The 16,978-nt window shown below is 53.3% G+C and overlaps 1 protein-coding gene across 1 annotated transcript in view; it reads left to right on the top strand.

Moving 5' to 3' along the window:
* The window catches only part of CRISPLD2 (cysteine rich secretory protein LCCL domain containing 2), a 65,655-nt gene that overhangs the window by 11,414 nt on the left and 37,263 nt on the right, over positions 1 to 16,978 (top strand). Inside the window, exons 2-5 of the mRNA XM_037142409.2 lie at positions 6,757 to 7,071; positions 10,381 to 10,499; positions 13,124 to 13,256; positions 13,689 to 13,804. Coding sequence (XP_036998304.2) covers positions 6,832 to 7,071; positions 10,381 to 10,499; positions 13,124 to 13,256; positions 13,689 to 13,804 — 608 coding nt within the window. The 5' untranslated portion in view covers positions 6,757 to 6,831. The remainder of the gene's footprint in view (positions 1 to 6,756; positions 7,072 to 10,380; positions 10,500 to 13,123; positions 13,257 to 13,688; positions 13,805 to 16,978) is intronic.

The following is a 16,978-nucleotide window of genomic DNA, read 5'->3' as shown; positions in this document are numbered from 1 at the left end:
CTCATCTCAAGGCAGAGGTGAGGGTTTGAAATAACACGGTAGAGAGAGAAGAGCCTTCTTTACTGCATTCCCCATTGTTAACACCAGCCTTCAGAGAGCCCCTTCAAACAACGTGTCTGCAGGGCATTTAGCAGCAGCAGCATTATTGTAATAGTTAACACTGTTGAGTTGTACACTACATAGCTAACATGGTCATGTTTACTCCCTACTTCGTTCCTTACTCCATAGCTCATTCCTAGACCCTAACCTACCCCTCCTCTGGCCCAGCCTGGGTGGATTAATCCAAGCTCATTGGTGAAGATTCAGCTGAAGAGTCACTACCTCCCTGATGCCTTCTGGAGTTTAATCATGCCTGTAGATCTGCTGGTCTTGTTTGTCAATATCTGACAAGTCCTGTAATTCCGTTCTACCTTATAGATACTTATACTGGAGCCCAGAGAAGCTACATGCCATGTCCAAGGACATTGCCCCTCACTAGCTACATACAACTAGTGAGGGGCAGTGTCACAAATTAAACCCAGATTTCTATTCCCCGAGAGCCCAAGCTTCAGGCCGTAATGAAGAAGCCAACATCACGTATATTTTTTATACAGCTTTTCTGATCTGGGGAGGAGGAGAAGAGCCACACATGCATTCTATGAATATTTATTGAACACCAACTTGGCAGACATGGGTGATTCATGCCTGACAGGTCTGCAGGGGTGAATAAGCAGTGATTCCCAGAGTTGAGTCTTAAGTGAGGAGCAGGAATTAATCTGCCTCGCCTGGGCCAGAGGGGTGGGGGGAGGGTAGCTCAGGTTCATAGGATGAGCTGTGGGAACAGCATGTGCAAAGCAGGGAGTTTGGCACAGCCTCGGAGCCAATGGCTGACAGGCTCAGTCCTAAGATTCATTTTTCTGGCAGACTTTCCTAAACACAGGCAAAGGCAGCTGGGTGAGATGACGCATCGAACTTCAGCAAACCATGTGCCTTTTCTCTCACTCACTCTTGAGGGCTGAGTTTTGTGGCAGCATCTCCCAGGAAGTGACCATCAAGGAACCTGAGGGTCTGCTGACCCGCCATGGACCCACAGAGCCTTGGCCAGAGGAGGGGGCAGTTGTAGCAGGTTGAAAGTTCCCCAAGCTTTCAGAAAGACTTGGTTCCATTTGCTGCACAACCTCACAAATACCAGGCAGGTCTCCTGGACTGAGTTTTATGTTCTGTAAAATGGGGTTGAAAGCAAAAACCTCCCCGAGAGATCAAAGCCCAGAGAAGCTTTGGGCCACACTGCAGTAATTTAACTCCTGTGACTTTTGCTCACCAGGCTTGGGTCTCCTTATCAACCCTGGAGTTTGAAAGCCCTGTAGGTCCCTCCCAACCTCTCCAGTGGCCTGGTGTCTGGTATGTTCTCATAAGACCTCGCTGACTTTACTGTATTTGTGGTCTGCCTAATCATGCCTGCAGACCTGTTAGGCTCGGTTTTGCAACTTTGGCAAAGAAGAACATCTTTCAGAGAGCATTTCTGCCTTATTGTAGACCTATCCACAGCAGATGTTTCAAGCTGTTGGTAAGAGGCCAGGGGTGACAGAGCTGAAGAGGGCTCCTCTAGAAAATGCCTACTTCTTAAGCCACTTCGGCAACCCTGGGAGAATTGGGGAGCGAGAGTACAGAGCCAGAGGCGTGGGCCTCACTGTCCGGGTGTGATGTATGAGCTCCTCCAGGATGTTGGGAAAACAGCCGGAACCCCAGCAGCTGGAGAGTGCTCTGCACAGAGCACCCATTGATGCCAGGGGATCAGAGATCAACTGGTCACATTTGAGTCAAAGGCACATCGGCAGATGGAGATTGGAGGGGTGTCAAGCCCAATAACAGGGCCATGTTTTGGTGAAGTGTCACCATGATGTAAAGGTTTTGGTCCCATGGGGTGACATGTTGGTGCCTTCTCATTCACAGAGCCACCATTTGATCCCAAGGGGGCCAGTGCCTCAGCTCCACTGAGCCCAGCAGTCTTACCAGGAGGCAGAGGAGGGCAAAGAAGATTGCAGAGGGAGATGGGGTTGTTGGTGGGGGCTTTCCCCTGCATGGGTGGTGCCAGGAAATCTGTGGGGTGGCAGTAAGAAAGGGCTGGAAAGTCAGATGAAGCTGCGTTCCACCCTGGATGGAATCTTGGGTGGGTTTCTTAAACAACAGAGGCCTCAGGCTCCTCCCCTGTAAAATGGGAGCGTGGAACCCAAACCTCTGGGTCACTGGGATGTGAACTGAGAAATGCAGCGACTGGCACACAGTAGGTCTCCCACAGTGTAAGCCCCCACCAGCTTCCCTGGGGGGAGCACGTACTTGTCATTTGAAAGCTTCTGGCAGCCTTGGGCAGTGTGTGTGTGTCTCATTTGTAAGAAGTTTTTGTTTTTTATTGTAATGGAAAAGGGACTGAAGTACTTTGGCCCTAAGCTCTGAATGAGCTGTTTGGGTGGCAGAGGCTGAATGGTCTGAGCAGGCAAGGGTGCTGGCATTGCCCGTAAAGTGGGCCTGGCCAGTGTGCTTGCTGCTTTGACAGAGCACTGACTGTCACTGCCAGGTCCCGGCCGGAGCCTTGCCTCAGCCTCCTACCTCCCAATTTGCCTGTTTCCACCTTGCCTCCTTCCAGATAGTGCCCAGCGCTATCTGGGGTTTCCGGAACATATCCCTGTTCACCCGCTTATCTGATGCACATGTCAGTGTGGTAGGGCTGCCATGACCAAGGACTGCAGACTGGGTGGCTTAAAGAACAAAGTTTTGCCTCATGGCTCTGGAGGCTGAAGTCTGAGATCAAGGCGTCAGCAGGGCTGGTTCCCCCTAAGGCCTCTCTCCTCGGCTCGTAGACAGCCAGCCGTCTTCTCCCAGTGTCCTCACACGGTGTTCCCTCTGTGTGTGTCTGCGTCCTAATCTCCTCTTCTTATGAGGACAGCAGTTGCATTGGGTTAGGGTCCACCCCTGTGACCTCGTGTAACTCAGTCATATCCTTGAAGGCCTGGTCTCCAAATGCAGTCACATTCTGAGATGCTAAGGGTTGGAGCTTCCACATATGAATTCAGGAGAGTCACACACACCCAGCCCAGATCCCTGGGCTGGTTCCCCTGTTCCAGCACCATGCTGGGCTCCGGCAATGCAGACAGACGTGAGTGAGACGCAAGCCCTATTATTGGTATGATTCTGCTTAAATCTTCAGTGTTCTGCCTAGACTTAGCAGGAGCATCAAGCCCTGGGCCTTGCCCCTCACCAACATGGACCCCCAGACACCCTAAGCGCCATTCGGGCCAACCCACTCTCAGACCCAACAGAATACTGGACATGCCACCCAGCATGGTGTCACCAATGGAGTGACCCAGGGCAAGCCTGCGTTTCCCAGGCCAGCCATTGGTGCAGAGCAGAGAAGCTCATGAAGAAACTCTTTCTGTTCTCTCCTTTCATGGTGTTTTCTCCCAATGGGAAGTTCCAGGAAACCCCTTGGTTCTCCAAACTCTAGCTATGGCTTTATCAGTTCTCTTCGGAACCTTCCAGGGAAGGACCAGTCTATAGGCCCTGGAGTGTGGGGCTTCTTTAATATTCAGTGTGAAGATGGCTTCGCTTTGGAATAAGATCACTCTTGTCAGGGGAACATGCCAGAAGGATGCACTTGGGACCTGCAGTTGTCTCATGGCCCTTTCACGAGTTGGCACTTTGCTTTGTTCTGAAGCGGACAAGTGCAAAGGACAGAGTGTGTTCACCCCCTGGGCCCAGGCTTGGAGGACACCCCTTCAGCTACAGCTTTGCAGTTTGTGCCAACTCAGCCTGTCTACCTACCTGATGTGAACAGAAGTTGACAATTCCAAATGTCTTTGAGATTTTAAAGTAGAAATAACATATTAAAGATAAAGTTCCTCACATTCTCCTTCCCAGTTCCACTGCCCTCACCCTGGAGTCAACCACCACCATGAAGTTGTTCTGATCCAGTCCTGAATTTACCAAACACACACATACACAAATGTGTGCAAACACAAAGATAGAGACATGTGTGTATGCATGTGTATGTAATATATGCATATAACATATACATATAGATGCTTGTATGTACATGCACATGCATATCCAAAATATACAAAATATCATTTACATGTTTAAAAATGTATGTAAACAGTACAATTAGCATAATATCCTCCAACTTGCTTTTTTAACCCAACGCAGTATTTGAGTTTTATGCCAATACCCGCATAGCTCTAGCTCATCCCTTTTACCTGCTTTATAATGTTCTACCCTGTGACTACCCCACGACTTATTTATTGATTATCCCTGCTGATAGCCATTTGAATTGTGCCCATTGGCAGTATAAGTGAAACCCTGGTTTCAGTCTAGCTGAGCCGCAGTTGGGTTACATAAGCAGTTCACATTTCACGTTTGCACTGCCCAGCCCTTCCAGCTGTGTTAGCAGCGTAAAGAGCAAATGGAGTGTGGCCGTGATGCCAGAGTGGACGCTTTGTGATGTCAGTCCTCGCTGACTCCGTCTCCAGTCTTGACCCAGCGTCAGTGTGTTTGGCATTGCTTCCAGCCTGGCCTTCCACAGCTGGGAAATGCTCATATATGGTGTATGACTAACCTGAGAAAGAAATCAGGGATCCCGGGGGGTTCTGCATTGCTGGTTTGATTCCCGTTGGGGCGGGTGGGCACGCAGAAGTCCTGTCCGCCGTCCCCGGGGCCCTGCCCCAGAAGGAACCCCATGGGAGGGAGGCCACATGCGGCCCCTGCCAAAGAGAGCCCGGCCTCCCCTCTGGATAGTGGTTATTTTTATCTGAAGCGCGGGCTCGGTCAGGACCCTGGAGAGTTTCCAGGGTTGAAGAGGGGAACTGCCTCTTTCCCATAACTCCTCGGCTCTGCCCTGCCTCCTGGGATTCCAGGTTCTGCAAGTGCAGGCTGCTCGTCCCCCGCTGGCTGCCATCTTTTGGTCCCAGACTGGTGAGCACTGATTATCACTAATGTGGGTGAAGACCAGGACTGAACCTCCCAGGGTTCAGAGTGGGTCAACACGGAGGCACGGCTACCACCCTTCCCACCCAGGGGGCTCCCTCCTCCAGCTCCCTGGGATGTCTAAGTCCCCTGCCCCACCGGTAGGGACTGTGGCTTTTCTCGCCTGTCTCCTCAGGGTCTAACACAAAATCAGTGCCCAATAACGGTCATCAGGTGACTGACCGACTCTCCCTTGGGAGAGGTGAGAGACGGAAATGAACACTCAGGCCCTGCCCGGACCAGGTGACAGCCAGGAGGAGGACCACAGTTAGTGGCCCTTTAGTGGAGGTGAGACCCCTGAGAGCCGTCGTACCTGGTTCCAGTGCCAGCATCCGTGCTTCCCAGTACAGAGCCTTGGGCCTGTGGTGACCCCACTCCAGGCCTCAGCTCTCGCACCTGTAAAATGGGAGTGATGACCGGCCGACCGCTGGCTTGTCCTGGGATTGGGGACAATGTGAATGATGTGATCGGCCCATGTAGATGCCCAGGAAGGATTTTCAGAAGGAACAGAATGCATAGTGGAAATTCACCTAGTACCAGCCCTTGGAATATTTAAGTTAGGTGTGTTTAAAGACTAATGCAGCTCTCCCTCAGATGAATGCCAGGGAAGGAAGTTTAGTAAGAGGGTTATTTGGGGAAAGGACTTGTAGAGAAAAGGCAAGGAAGGGCCATCGAGACTCTTGATGAGTAATAAAAGTGAGAGTGCTTTCTTTCCTGCATTGGGCACCATGGACCTCTGAGACAGTGGATCCCACCAATGAGACCCCAAGGCCCCAACAGCCCTGACGGATGTCAGGGCTGGGCTTCCGGGGACGCACTTCGGGAAGAATGGCTCCAAGATGAGGCCACAAAGGTCCGGGTCCCAGCCCACCCTCTTCTTCTGTCCCCTCGCGCTGCTGGTGGCTTTGTCAACCAACAGGAAGTAAAGTAACCTTATCTGATGTGTTTGTTGGGTGCTGATTACCTACTCGGACCACTACCTCAGTAGCCAAGGGGGAAGCACCTGCCAATGTCTGGAACGGGCTCATTGTCAGACAGGAGCTGGTGAAGGGAGGCCACGTGCTTGGGTGGTGAGTGGGTTTGCCAGGCAGGTTCGAGGGTGAGACTGGGGGACACGGCACCCCTTGGAGGTCTTCCTTCTTTCCCCTGTCACTTCCTCTAAGAATCAAGTCAACAGGAGCCTTGTTACTCAGCTGAGCGCACAGCTGAGTGGGTCCCTGGCTGGGGCTGGTGAGGACCTAGAGTGTGTGAGAACTGTGGGGGCGGGGCCAGAGGCTGTGAGAAGAGGAGCCTTGCGCAGCCATGGGTCTGGGGGTGCTCAGTTTACGTTAGGTAAACTGAGTCTCACTTCATGGGGACCAGGAAGTTGGCTATCAATGTTTGTTCAGGGGAGATCCTTCAGAGAGGTGAAATGACTGTATCAGTGTCCTTTGGAAGCAGGGGACAGAACTTAACTCAGGTCGTAGGCCTGCCTGAGTCCTGAATGAATAGAAACCCTGGCTCAAAATGACAAAACGTGGTGATGAGAGAAACGGGGTCCAGGAGAGACTGTGCCAAGATGTCCTGTGTGGAGTCCAGCAGCTAGCCTCACTGGAAGCCCTTCCTGTGAGTAGGACTTGGTTACTGAGCTCCTGTGAGCCTCAGTTTCCACATCTGCGAAGTGGGAAGAATGTTGCCTACTGCATTCACTGCTGAAGCCAACACGAGAACTGGTCTAACACTGGCTGATGTTTTCTCCCCCTGCTCTCTGCTTTCTTTCAGAGCTCCCGAGCACCCAGCTCTGCCCCAGGAGCCCAGGCTGCCCATCACTCTCATTCTTGCTGCCAGAAAGGAGCCATGAGCCGTGCCCTGAATGGCCTCATCCCCTTGGGGCTGCTGCTGCTGGTTTGTGGGGCTCACGGCTTTTTCCTGCCTAATGTCACGCACTTAGAGAAACTGCTCAGCAAGTACCAGCAGGACGAGCCCCAGGCCCGGGTCCGCAGGGCCATCCCCAGGTCGGACCAGGAGGAGATCCTCATGCTGCACAATAAACTGCGGGGCCAAGTGTACCCTCCGGCCTCCAACATGGAGTACATGGTGAGCACCCGCACCCCACTGGGGCGGGAGGCCTGCGCTCTGTCTGTTCTGTCCGCAATCACTGGGTGTGTGGCAGGCTTGGGGGCTTGGGCGGCGGCAGAGGGCCCCTTGCCCCTGTTCTTGACCCCCCAGCAAAACAGTACCTGTGAGTTCCCCAACAGAGGCTGCTTCGTGGCCAGCTCCCTGTGGACCCCCTTGGAGCTCAGCCCCAGAACCCGCCCTAAGCCTTGCCCCAGGCCCTCCGGGAGGCGGGGTCGGAGCATCTCAGGGCTGGGCTCTGCCACCTCCTAGTGGTGTGGCCTGGACATCAGCCAGTCTGAACCTCAGTTTCCACCTTGAGGTTATGTCCTGTCACGGTTCCTGTGACAATGGAGCACAGACCCCCTTCAATGGTACCTCCTCTGTGAAAAGCGAGTGTGGCCGAGTCTGGGATAAGGTGTCTGTCAGAAAGGAAAAGACACAGAAGGGCCAGTGGCGCGGGGGTGCCCTCTGAACCTGGAGAAATCCCACTGAAGAACAGAAGGGGACACCTGCTCTTCCAGGTCCAGATCTCCTGCCCTGTTTTTGTTCATGTGTTTCCATCCCCATCAGTGCCCATTCTCATCCCCCAGCCCCAGAAAGTGGGCGGGGTTATTTTGCCCATTTAATGAGTCAGGAAGCTGAAGCCCAAGACCACAGGGCTGGCAGTGCTGGAGCCATATTCAAAGCTGGGTCCAGCTAACTCCAGGACCTGTGCCCTCAGCCACCACTCTGCCCCCAGTTAAGCAGCCCTCCCACCAGTTACCATGCGTTTTCACCCCACCTGCCCCTCCTGTTCTGGTCTCACCTTGATTAATGGGACAGCCTCAGCCATGGGAGAGGGGGTTGCTGCCCCTCATTCTGAATCCTGCCGTCATATTATGCTCCCTGAATCTTCATTTTCTCCCACTCTTTCTCTGGCTCAGGAGCTTCCAGGGCCCTCTGTGCCCAGGATGAAGCCCAGGTGCTGCTTGCCTGGCATCGAGGCTTCTAGCAGGAGCCCTGTCTGTCTGCATGACCTGGTTCCCTCCCTCCCCCAGGCCAGAGAGGTCTTCTGGGCGTCCTCCAGTGGTACTGTGTGGGGGTGGTCACCGCCCCCTCCTCCCTGGGAGCCCTTTCCTGCCATCGTTTTCCTTGTCCAGCTCCTCTGCAGCCCTCCCTACCAGCCACACTCCTCTCTGTCCCCTGGACTCAGCTGTCCCTTTTCACATTGCCCAGTGCCCTTGCATGGGTAGCAGTCATGGTTGGGCAATGTCCCATGTGTCTCTGAGCCCTTCGCTGTCCCTGCATGTGCTCACACTAGGTGGCCTGTCACCAGCTGTAGGACAGAAGAATGGGCCACTCTCCTGGGCAGAGCTCTTCGAGTAAGACTTTGGGAACTCGTGACAAAACATTCTTTTTTTTCCCTCAAGACAATTGTCCAGGCATTTATTCCAAAGGGGCTGTGCTACTTTTAGGAGGAAGAAGGGACACCCTTTCAAAATGCATGGGCAGCTTATGGAGACCTTTTCAGGGTTAAGGTTGTAGGAAATTAGAATAGATGTCCTTGCAGCTTTGGGAAGAGACTTCTTCCCCGTCTTCCCCCGGACATGACGGTTTGGCCTTGGTCTCCATGGGGAAAGAACGCTCTGTGCCCTTCTCCACATGGGTCATCCTGCACCCTGTCATTCCACCCCAAGGCCCGAGTGGTGCCCCTAGGGAGCGGGTATTTTCCCCAGCCCGAGGCTCTCAGAACCCCAAACCCGCAGGGTCCTGGCTGCCTCCCACCTCTGCTGGAACAGGCTGGGTTTCTGCTGGTCTTTTCCTGGCGGCACTGAGCTTATTGAGAGGTTGTAGGAAAGACTGGGGCAAGCAAAGGGAGCTTAGACGGACAGCAGGTAAGCTTGGGCCTCCGGGACAGCCCATGATGAGCCTGTTTACTTCTCTGTGTTCACTTCGTGGTGTTTTAGGATTAGAGTCGAGATCTGGGTCCTTAGATCTAAATAGCCTGCCTGTCAGGGAAACTAAGCCTTCAGGGCCATTGTCAGGGTCACCTCCATGCAGAGCCATTCAACAGGGAAAGTGGTCAAGGCTCAGCCCCTCCACCCCAGCATCTGAGGCCCAGTGTTGACTCCTCCCCACTCCATTCAGGCTTTGCTCGGACATTGGAGAAAGACCCCAGGCAGCAGTGCCCAGGGCTCGGTGGGCACAAAACGTGCGTGCTGTCCGGGGGCGGGGGGTGAGTGTGAACATACCGCTAGGTTCCACTGCAGCTCAATGGGAGGTAGGTCGAGGTGTGAAGCAGATCCCCGGGGCTCTGCCCGAGGGTAGGACCTGCCCTGGGGTGTTGAGGAGTCTTGGTTATCTTGCTGGGAAGAGGCGGCAGGGCAGGAGGAGGAGAGGGAAATAGGCAGCTTCATGACACTCCACTGGGGTCTCAGGGCTGATTCAACCAGCCGCCTATTCCTGGATGGGTCCCGGGGCTCTGCCCAGACAGCCTGTCATTGGGTGCCTACTGTGCGCCAGGGGCTGGGGCTACCCAGAGCGGGGGCGGCCCCCACCTGCCTGAGCTGGAGCATTTGCCCGGTGACTCTGGGAGGAGGCGTCGCAGCAGCTGGTCTGCAGTCGGCTCCGCGGGCCGCTTGGCATCTGTTCCCCCGCAGAAGAGAAATGACCCCGCTTGCTTTGTTCTCTCCCCGTGTTCTTCCCTGAGGAGTTATGTGTGTTCCCTGGGCCAGCTGGGCGGCGGGACCGGCTGCAGAGCTGTTTTCAGATTCTTTGGCCCAGCCCCCTGCCCAAGGCCCCTGATTTGGGGTGGGTATGATATCAGAGGGGAGCAATGCCAGGCAAGGTGAAAGCATTTATTGCTTATTTTTTAAATAATGGTAAAATATACATAACATAAAATTTCCCATGTTAACCATGTTTAAATACACTGTTCCATAGCATTAAGTACATTCACACTGGTATGTAACCATCACCACCATCCGTCTCCAGGACTTATGTGTCCTCCCATTTCTTGGTCTCTTGGTGAAGAGACCAAGACTGAGAGGACAGGGCTCACCAAGGTCACTGGCAAGTTAGAGGTGAGCAGGAGCTCTGACAATGGCCTTAGGGACAGGCTCCTCTGAGTTCTTGGCCAACCTGCCACTTCCCACTTGCTGAGCTAGGGGCTCAGCCGTTGTAGGCACATGACCCAGTGCCACAGCTGAACCCAGCCCCGGTCTACCAGTAGCGACAGTGGGAGGCAACAGCATTTTTGGTTCTTATGCTCATCCTTGACTCTGACGGTGCTCGCTTCTCCCCCTGCAGACCTGGGATGAAGAGCTGGCGAGGTCAGCGGCAGCGTGGGCCCACGAGTGCATCTGGGAGCACGGGCCCACCAGTCTGCTGGTGTCCATTGGGCAGAACCTGGCCGTCCACTGGGGCAGGTAAGAGCTGTGCAGTCCCCTTGACTTGTGAACTGGCTGCCAAGGCTGAGTACCTACTGTGTGTTGGACTTGCTGCTCAATGTCCGTTATCACATGTAGCCCTCATGATCACCCACTAAGAGAGAGAGAGAGAGACCTCCTGTGTCATTTACAGGTGGGGAAACTGAGGCTCTGCGCCCAAGAACACTTCCAAGTTATTGGCGAAATGGGCGTGAGCCTGGGTGCCGACTCCAGACGCTGAGCATTCACTCGGGGTTTCTGGGCTGTGAGTTTTCCATTCCATCTCCTTGAAAGGGTTCGTGAGTCAGTCGCAGCTGGCCAGGAAGGAGCTGGCTGGGCGAGCTGGGAGGATGGGAATGTTTGCTCCTTTAAGTGGCGGGTTAGTACTCTCTTCCTCATCCCAGCGTGTCTAGGTTCTGCTCATTCTCTAAGGCCCAGCCAGGTCCCACCTCGTGGTCAGGTTCCCCTCTTCCCCTTCTTGTCTGACCACAGTGGGCCTCGTTCACACCACTGAACCTCCATGGCCTCCTGGCCTGGCAGCGCCTTTGTTCCCTTGCCTGTGGGAGGCACTTGACAGTGGTCAGTTAAATGTCATTGCCTGACCTTCCCCAAAGTCAACTGGGCCACATACCCACGGAGCCTGCCTGGTTGCAAGTCCCCTCCAGCCTCAAGGCTCGTTTCATCAGAGGAGGTAGAGAAGATGTCCTTTGACCAGTTAAGACTTACTGACCCACAGTCAGTGAGCTGTGCCCACAAGTCCTCTGAATCGGGGCCCGGTGGTGGCCAGGGTCTCAGGGGCCACTTTCTTTTTATCCTATTCATCGGAAAGTTGGACTAGACTTGAAATATCCCCTCAAAATACAGGTCAGGGTTTGCTTGACACTAACCCAGATGTCTCCCAGCTCTTGACGTTCTGGAGCTGAGTCTGGCCACGAGCAGCTGCACCTCCTTAGGGCAGTTCCTTTTCAGGACCACACCTGAGCCGGCCTCACAACGGACTGAAAGAGATATGACTTCATAGAAACAAACCGACACAGTATTTTTTTCCTCTGGTGAATTCTGCTTTTTATAAAATCAGTCTACGATAGCATGAGATGAAACTGTCTGCAAGGGAAGAAATCCATCATTCCACTGTCCTGGTTCCCCTGCTTTCATTTTCTGGGCTCCTGTGTAGCATTTGGCTGTGGGCCGGCATATTTTTACATAGTTGTAACTGTGGCCAGGACAGCTTTTAATTCATTTTTCTCCTTCTCATATAATGCCAAACAGTTTTTCTATTACATAGTTATCGTGGTTATCATCTCATAAAGGCTGCCTATGGGCTATTGAGGGGACGGGCCAGAATGTAGTCATTCTGTCCTTGGAGCCTGCTTTTTTTTTGTTGTCATTGGCTCCTTTGAATTATTTGACTAGGATAACTCTGAGGAGTGGCACTGATTCGACACCAAGGTTTCCCCCTTCTGGGTGAGCACCGCTGACCCACCCTCCTGCAGAGGCCCCCATTTGCAGGGCCCCGCGGCACCCGCCTGTCCTGAAGCTCCGGAGCTTCTTCCCCAAGCTGGCTGCAGGCACACAGGCCGTTTCCCTGGCCACGTCACTGACCACTGCCACTCGCTCTGGGCCCTGACAGTGATTGTTACAAGCCCTCTAAGTGCCCATTCACCGCAGCGCTCTTCAGCACAGCCAGTCCCCCTCACCGCCTTTCTCTTTACTGAAACCGCTTTGTTTACACTTACTGGTGAGGGTGACCTGGGATTTGTACCCAGTTTATTTTCTTTCCTAAGAAAATAATGAGTGCCAGCCTGGTGGATGGGGCCAAAGCGAGGGGCAGTGGCCACCAACAATGATGGCCCCGGGGCCCTCCTCACTGCTGGGGCAAGGGAGGCTCAGTGAGGGGTCCTAAATAGGAAGTTTTCTAAAGGATCTGCATACCAGACTGCAGAGCTCTGCATACCTACAGGTTTCCTTGCCCTGAATGAGTTTTTAACCTTGCATTTGAGTCTTTGGGTGCCTCACAACGGTGGCTGAGGAACAAAGCTGGTCATGACCATCCATTGGTGGGTGATGGGGGCCCATTGGCCTGCCCCCCCCCCGTAGCCAGCCCCTCCCCAGCTCCCAGACCCTCCCCTGCCACAGTGGGGTGTCCCATCTGTGCATCACCTGTTCAACTATTTATTCAATATTTTCTACATTGGCTTTGAATGGATTCATGTCTTAAATCATTTTGTCTTAAGCCATAATACCTTTAAAATATGGGGTTCATGGGCTGCATCTATTTTCCCAAATGCACACGAAAATAAGCACATAATTATGTTCAATTGTTTATTTTCAATGTGTCAAAAATGTCTCACTGAGGGTCAGGTAAAAGTCTCCTGAACACACAGATGGCATGTGGGCCACCTGAGGGACACTCCTGGAACCCAGGGAGACTCCAGGGGTGCCCACGGGAGCTCCTTGCCAATTTGGGACGTAAGCGTTTTTAACAGGGGCTTGGTGGGATTTGGGGCTATTGTCCGTGAAGGAGCCCCTCCTCCAGTCCACCCCCCCAGCTGGTGGTGCCAGCCGTGGTCTCCACCGCCGGGTATGTGGTGGCCAGGACATAACAAGCTGGTCTGTCCCCGCAGGTATCGCTCTCCCGGGTTCCACGTGCAGTCCTGGTACGACGAGGTGAAGGACTACACCTACCCCTACCCCCATGAGTGCAACCCCTGGTGCCCGGAGAGGTGCTCTGGGGCCATGTGCACCCACTACACACAGGTAACACTGGAGGGATGGGCCTTGAACTCGGTGTCCCCAGACCCCAGCACTCACTGGCCCTGCAGGACTGTTGCCCAGTAGGAAAGCCTCTACTGTCATTGCCTTAGTATTTTCCTTTCATTTGGTGTTGTTCGAAGTATAGCTGGTGGATCGCATGGTTTGTGACCAATCCTCAACTAGAACACTGAAACTAAGCTCTAGAAACTTCTATGTCACTTTTACACACTGGGACATTTTCCTTGTACGTGGTTTGTTTGTTCAATTTTTTTGTTTTGTTTATTTTTCAACAAATGTATAGATCTTCAGTGGGTTGGGGGAAACTCTGGCCCTCCATCCCTTCACCACCACCAGCACCCTACAGATCCAGGCCAGGTTATGTCACCTGGTGTGCCTTGTCCCTTGAGTTCTGATGAATGGACGTTGTCTTTCCAGATTGCCTGGGCCACCACCAACAAGGTTGGCTGTGCTGTGAACACCTGCCGGAGAATGAACGTCTGGGGAGACATTTGGGAGAACGCGGTCTACCTTGTCTGCAATTACTCTCCAAAGTAGGTACAAGTTGCCGTGGTGGTCTGGGTTGGGATGGTTTTGCCAGCTGTGGAGGACCCAACCAAGCCTGTCTAAAACAGTGGACCTCTTCATTATTTCACATAACAAGGAGTCTAGATGTTGGTGCTTCAGGGTGAGCTTAATAGATCAGCACCGTCAACCAGGACTCAGGCTCCTTTCGTCTTCCTGCTGTACTATCCTCTCCTCACTGGTGTCAAAGTGGCTGCCCGGCACTGTGCATCATGTCTTCCCAAGCAGCAGGAAGGAGAATGGTAGAAAAGAGCTCTCTCCTTAGGTCTTTCTCACCCCTGGCCCACTTTCTCCTTATGTCATTGGCTAGAATGCGACCACTCGCAGACAAGGGGGAAACAAGATTGCCCCGTTTGACTTTGACCAATGGAATTGCCTTGGGGGACTTTGCAAGTCTCCTCTGGGACCACCTGAAGAAATCAGGAGCAGCGATAGCTCTTGACCGGGCAACAAATGGGGTCTGTCTCAGTGGTATTACTATTATTTCTTTCTCTGAAAACATGCAGCAGATGGCACTCTAGAAAGCAGGTAGTATTCATGTAGACTGAGTTTTTGCATCTTTATATGTCCCCCTCTCTAAAGGGACCACATCAGGTCTTTATGTCATAGCCCCTCTTCCTCCTTACACAGCCTGGTGCCATCGGTGTGTCACTTATCCCTTTACTCATTCGCCTCCATGGCTCATCAGGCAAACATGTGCCGGTTCTCGCAGAACTGCTCGCCTGGTTAATGGCCTGTGGTTAGCACGCTGGCCTCCCTCCGAGCACCATGCCCTGCGTGCTGTGGGCCCTCGAGGTGTGTTTGCTCAGTGACTGAATAAAATGGCAATGACTTCATTTATTTGGTTTGGGCCATTAGTGGCTGTGAGAAGGGGCGACGCAGGGGAATCGCTGAGCTTGGAGGAAAACGGGACTCGCCGTGCACCATCTGCATGCTTGCGGTGCAGTGTCTCAGCAGCCGCAGGGATGTGTCACTGACGGGGGGGGGGGCGATGCAGCCCACGGAGGAGCGATCAGCTGGTCCACCGAGGTGGAATTCCTCGCAGCGTGGCAGGTGGGGAGTGAGAAATAACTCAGTTTGACTCTTTATATAAAAAATACACCGGAGCCCTGGCTGGTGTGGCTCAGTGGATTGAGGGCCGGCCTGGGAACCAAAAGGTGGCCAGTTTTATTCCCAGTCGGGCACGTGTCTGGGTTGCGGGCCAGGCCCCCAGTGGGGGGTGTGAGAGAGAGGCAACCAATCAACGTTATCTCTTGCATGGTGCTGTTTCTCTCCCTCTTTTTTTCCCATCCCTTTCTCTCTCTTTAAAAATAAATAAATAAAATCTTAGAAAATACACTAAAATACCCTGTCAAAAACACAATCCTTCCCTTCTTTAGTCCCCACTCCTTTTCTTGAAAAAGGAATACCCTATGACAGTAAAATACACTAATCTTAAATACACGGCTTGATAATTTTCACACCTATGCACATGTGTTTGTCTGCTCGGGCTACCACAACAAAACACCAGAAACTGGCACCTGAACAACAGACACTTGTTTCTCACAGTTCTAGAGGCTGGAAGTCACAGATCCAGGTTCAGCAGGGCCGGTTTCTAGTGAGGACTCTCTTCCTGGCTTGTAGGTGGCTGCCTTTTCCTTGTTTCCTTACCTGGTACAGGCACTCAGTGGGGGTGGGGCGAGGAGAGTGAGAGGGAGCGAGCTTGTCAGGGTCTCTTCTTGTAAAGACGCACTGTCGTCCGAGACCCCGCCCTTTTGACCACGTTTAACCCGTATTATACCCGGAGAGGTCCTGTCTCCACCTAAGCCATAAGGGAGGTCAGGGCTTCAGCATATGGATTTCAGGGCACACACAGTTTAGTCCATACAGTATTTATACGCCCGTATAACTACTACCTCGGTCAAAATAAGAATGTTTCTGGTGCCCCAGGATCCCCCCCAGAAGTGGCCGCTGAACCAACATCTCTCTCCATCTGTGGTCTGTCTGTTTTAGACCCTCACACAAAAGGAACGGACAGATCTGCCCTCACGCGCCCAATAGTGTCCTCTCAGCACCGTGTCTGTGAGGTTTGCCTGTGGTATCGTGTGTTCGATGGGCCTTTTTTTTTATTGTTGTGTGTATACCATGGCCTCTTCCTTGAACGTCTGAGCCCCTGGCCTTGCAGTGGGCAGTGGCTGAGTGGGTGGGCCCTGGGGTAGTGTCCAACCGCTATCCTTTTGGGTGGGTGTGGAGGGTCTTGTACATTGAAGTAAGTGAGAGGCCACTTACGTCATGGGCTCTTGGAAGAGTAAAGAGCCTGTCTGTGTACGGAACATTGGCGTGGAGCCTGGCCCCCAGCCAGCCTTCCTTCCATAAATGCTACCTTGCGTGTTATTATTCCCAGAGCATCAGAGGTGTGGTTTACCTTTGAGGAAATACGGAGCCCTTGATAGGCCAGTGATCTGAGCCTGGGTGCAGTGATGGACCCTTCTGGAGGCCCAAACAGTCTGAAGAAACTTATTGAGTCTAACTCGGCAACAGGACAGGCTCTCAGGCCCTCGGTCTGCCTGGCGGTGGTCCATCTGGGGGAGTCACTGCACAGGCCCCCATGAGTCCCTAGCCAGCCTTCCATGTCCAAGTGGAGATGGTCAGCTGAACGGAGTCTGTGGCATGGTTAGGACACTATCACTTGTCACCTGTGTTGTGTCAGGATTGAAGTGATGAACATATTATAATGAGCGCCCCGCCCTGCATCCCCAAGCCTGACACCCACACAGCCCTGGGTGATGCCGTCCCGCTATTTTGAGCCATTGGAGGTCACACAGAGAGGGTGTTTTTTGCAGTTTGTCTTCCAGCCAACACCAGCAGGGCCCCTCCCTGGCTTCCCTGAAAAGCTGTCAGAAGCATCACCCAGAGAAGCTTCTTGGTTTAGGAGGTGTGCAGAGCATGTGACCTTCACCCTGGGCGGGGCCCTGGCTGAGGGTTCCACACAGTCACTCACTCCCTTCACCCTTACAGCAGCCTCCTGTCGTTACCCCAGTACAGAGCAGTGGGCTCAGGGCTGGGGAAGTTGGGGTCACCCAGCTGGCAGCTGGCAGGGCTGGGGTCAAAGCCAGGGCACCTGCTCTTCACCACTCAGCGGGAGGAGGCAGGGCCCAAGGGGG

The sequence above is a fragment of the Artibeus jamaicensis genome, unplaced genomic scaffold (assembly GCF_021234435.1).
Source record: "Artibeus jamaicensis isolate MK-2021 breed Jamaican fruit bat unplaced genomic scaffold, CSHL_Jam_final contig_464, whole genome shotgun sequence".
Lineage (NCBI taxonomy): Eukaryota > Metazoa > Chordata > Mammalia > Chiroptera > Phyllostomidae > Artibeus > Artibeus jamaicensis.
This window is presented reverse-complemented; position numbering and strand designations above follow the sequence as displayed.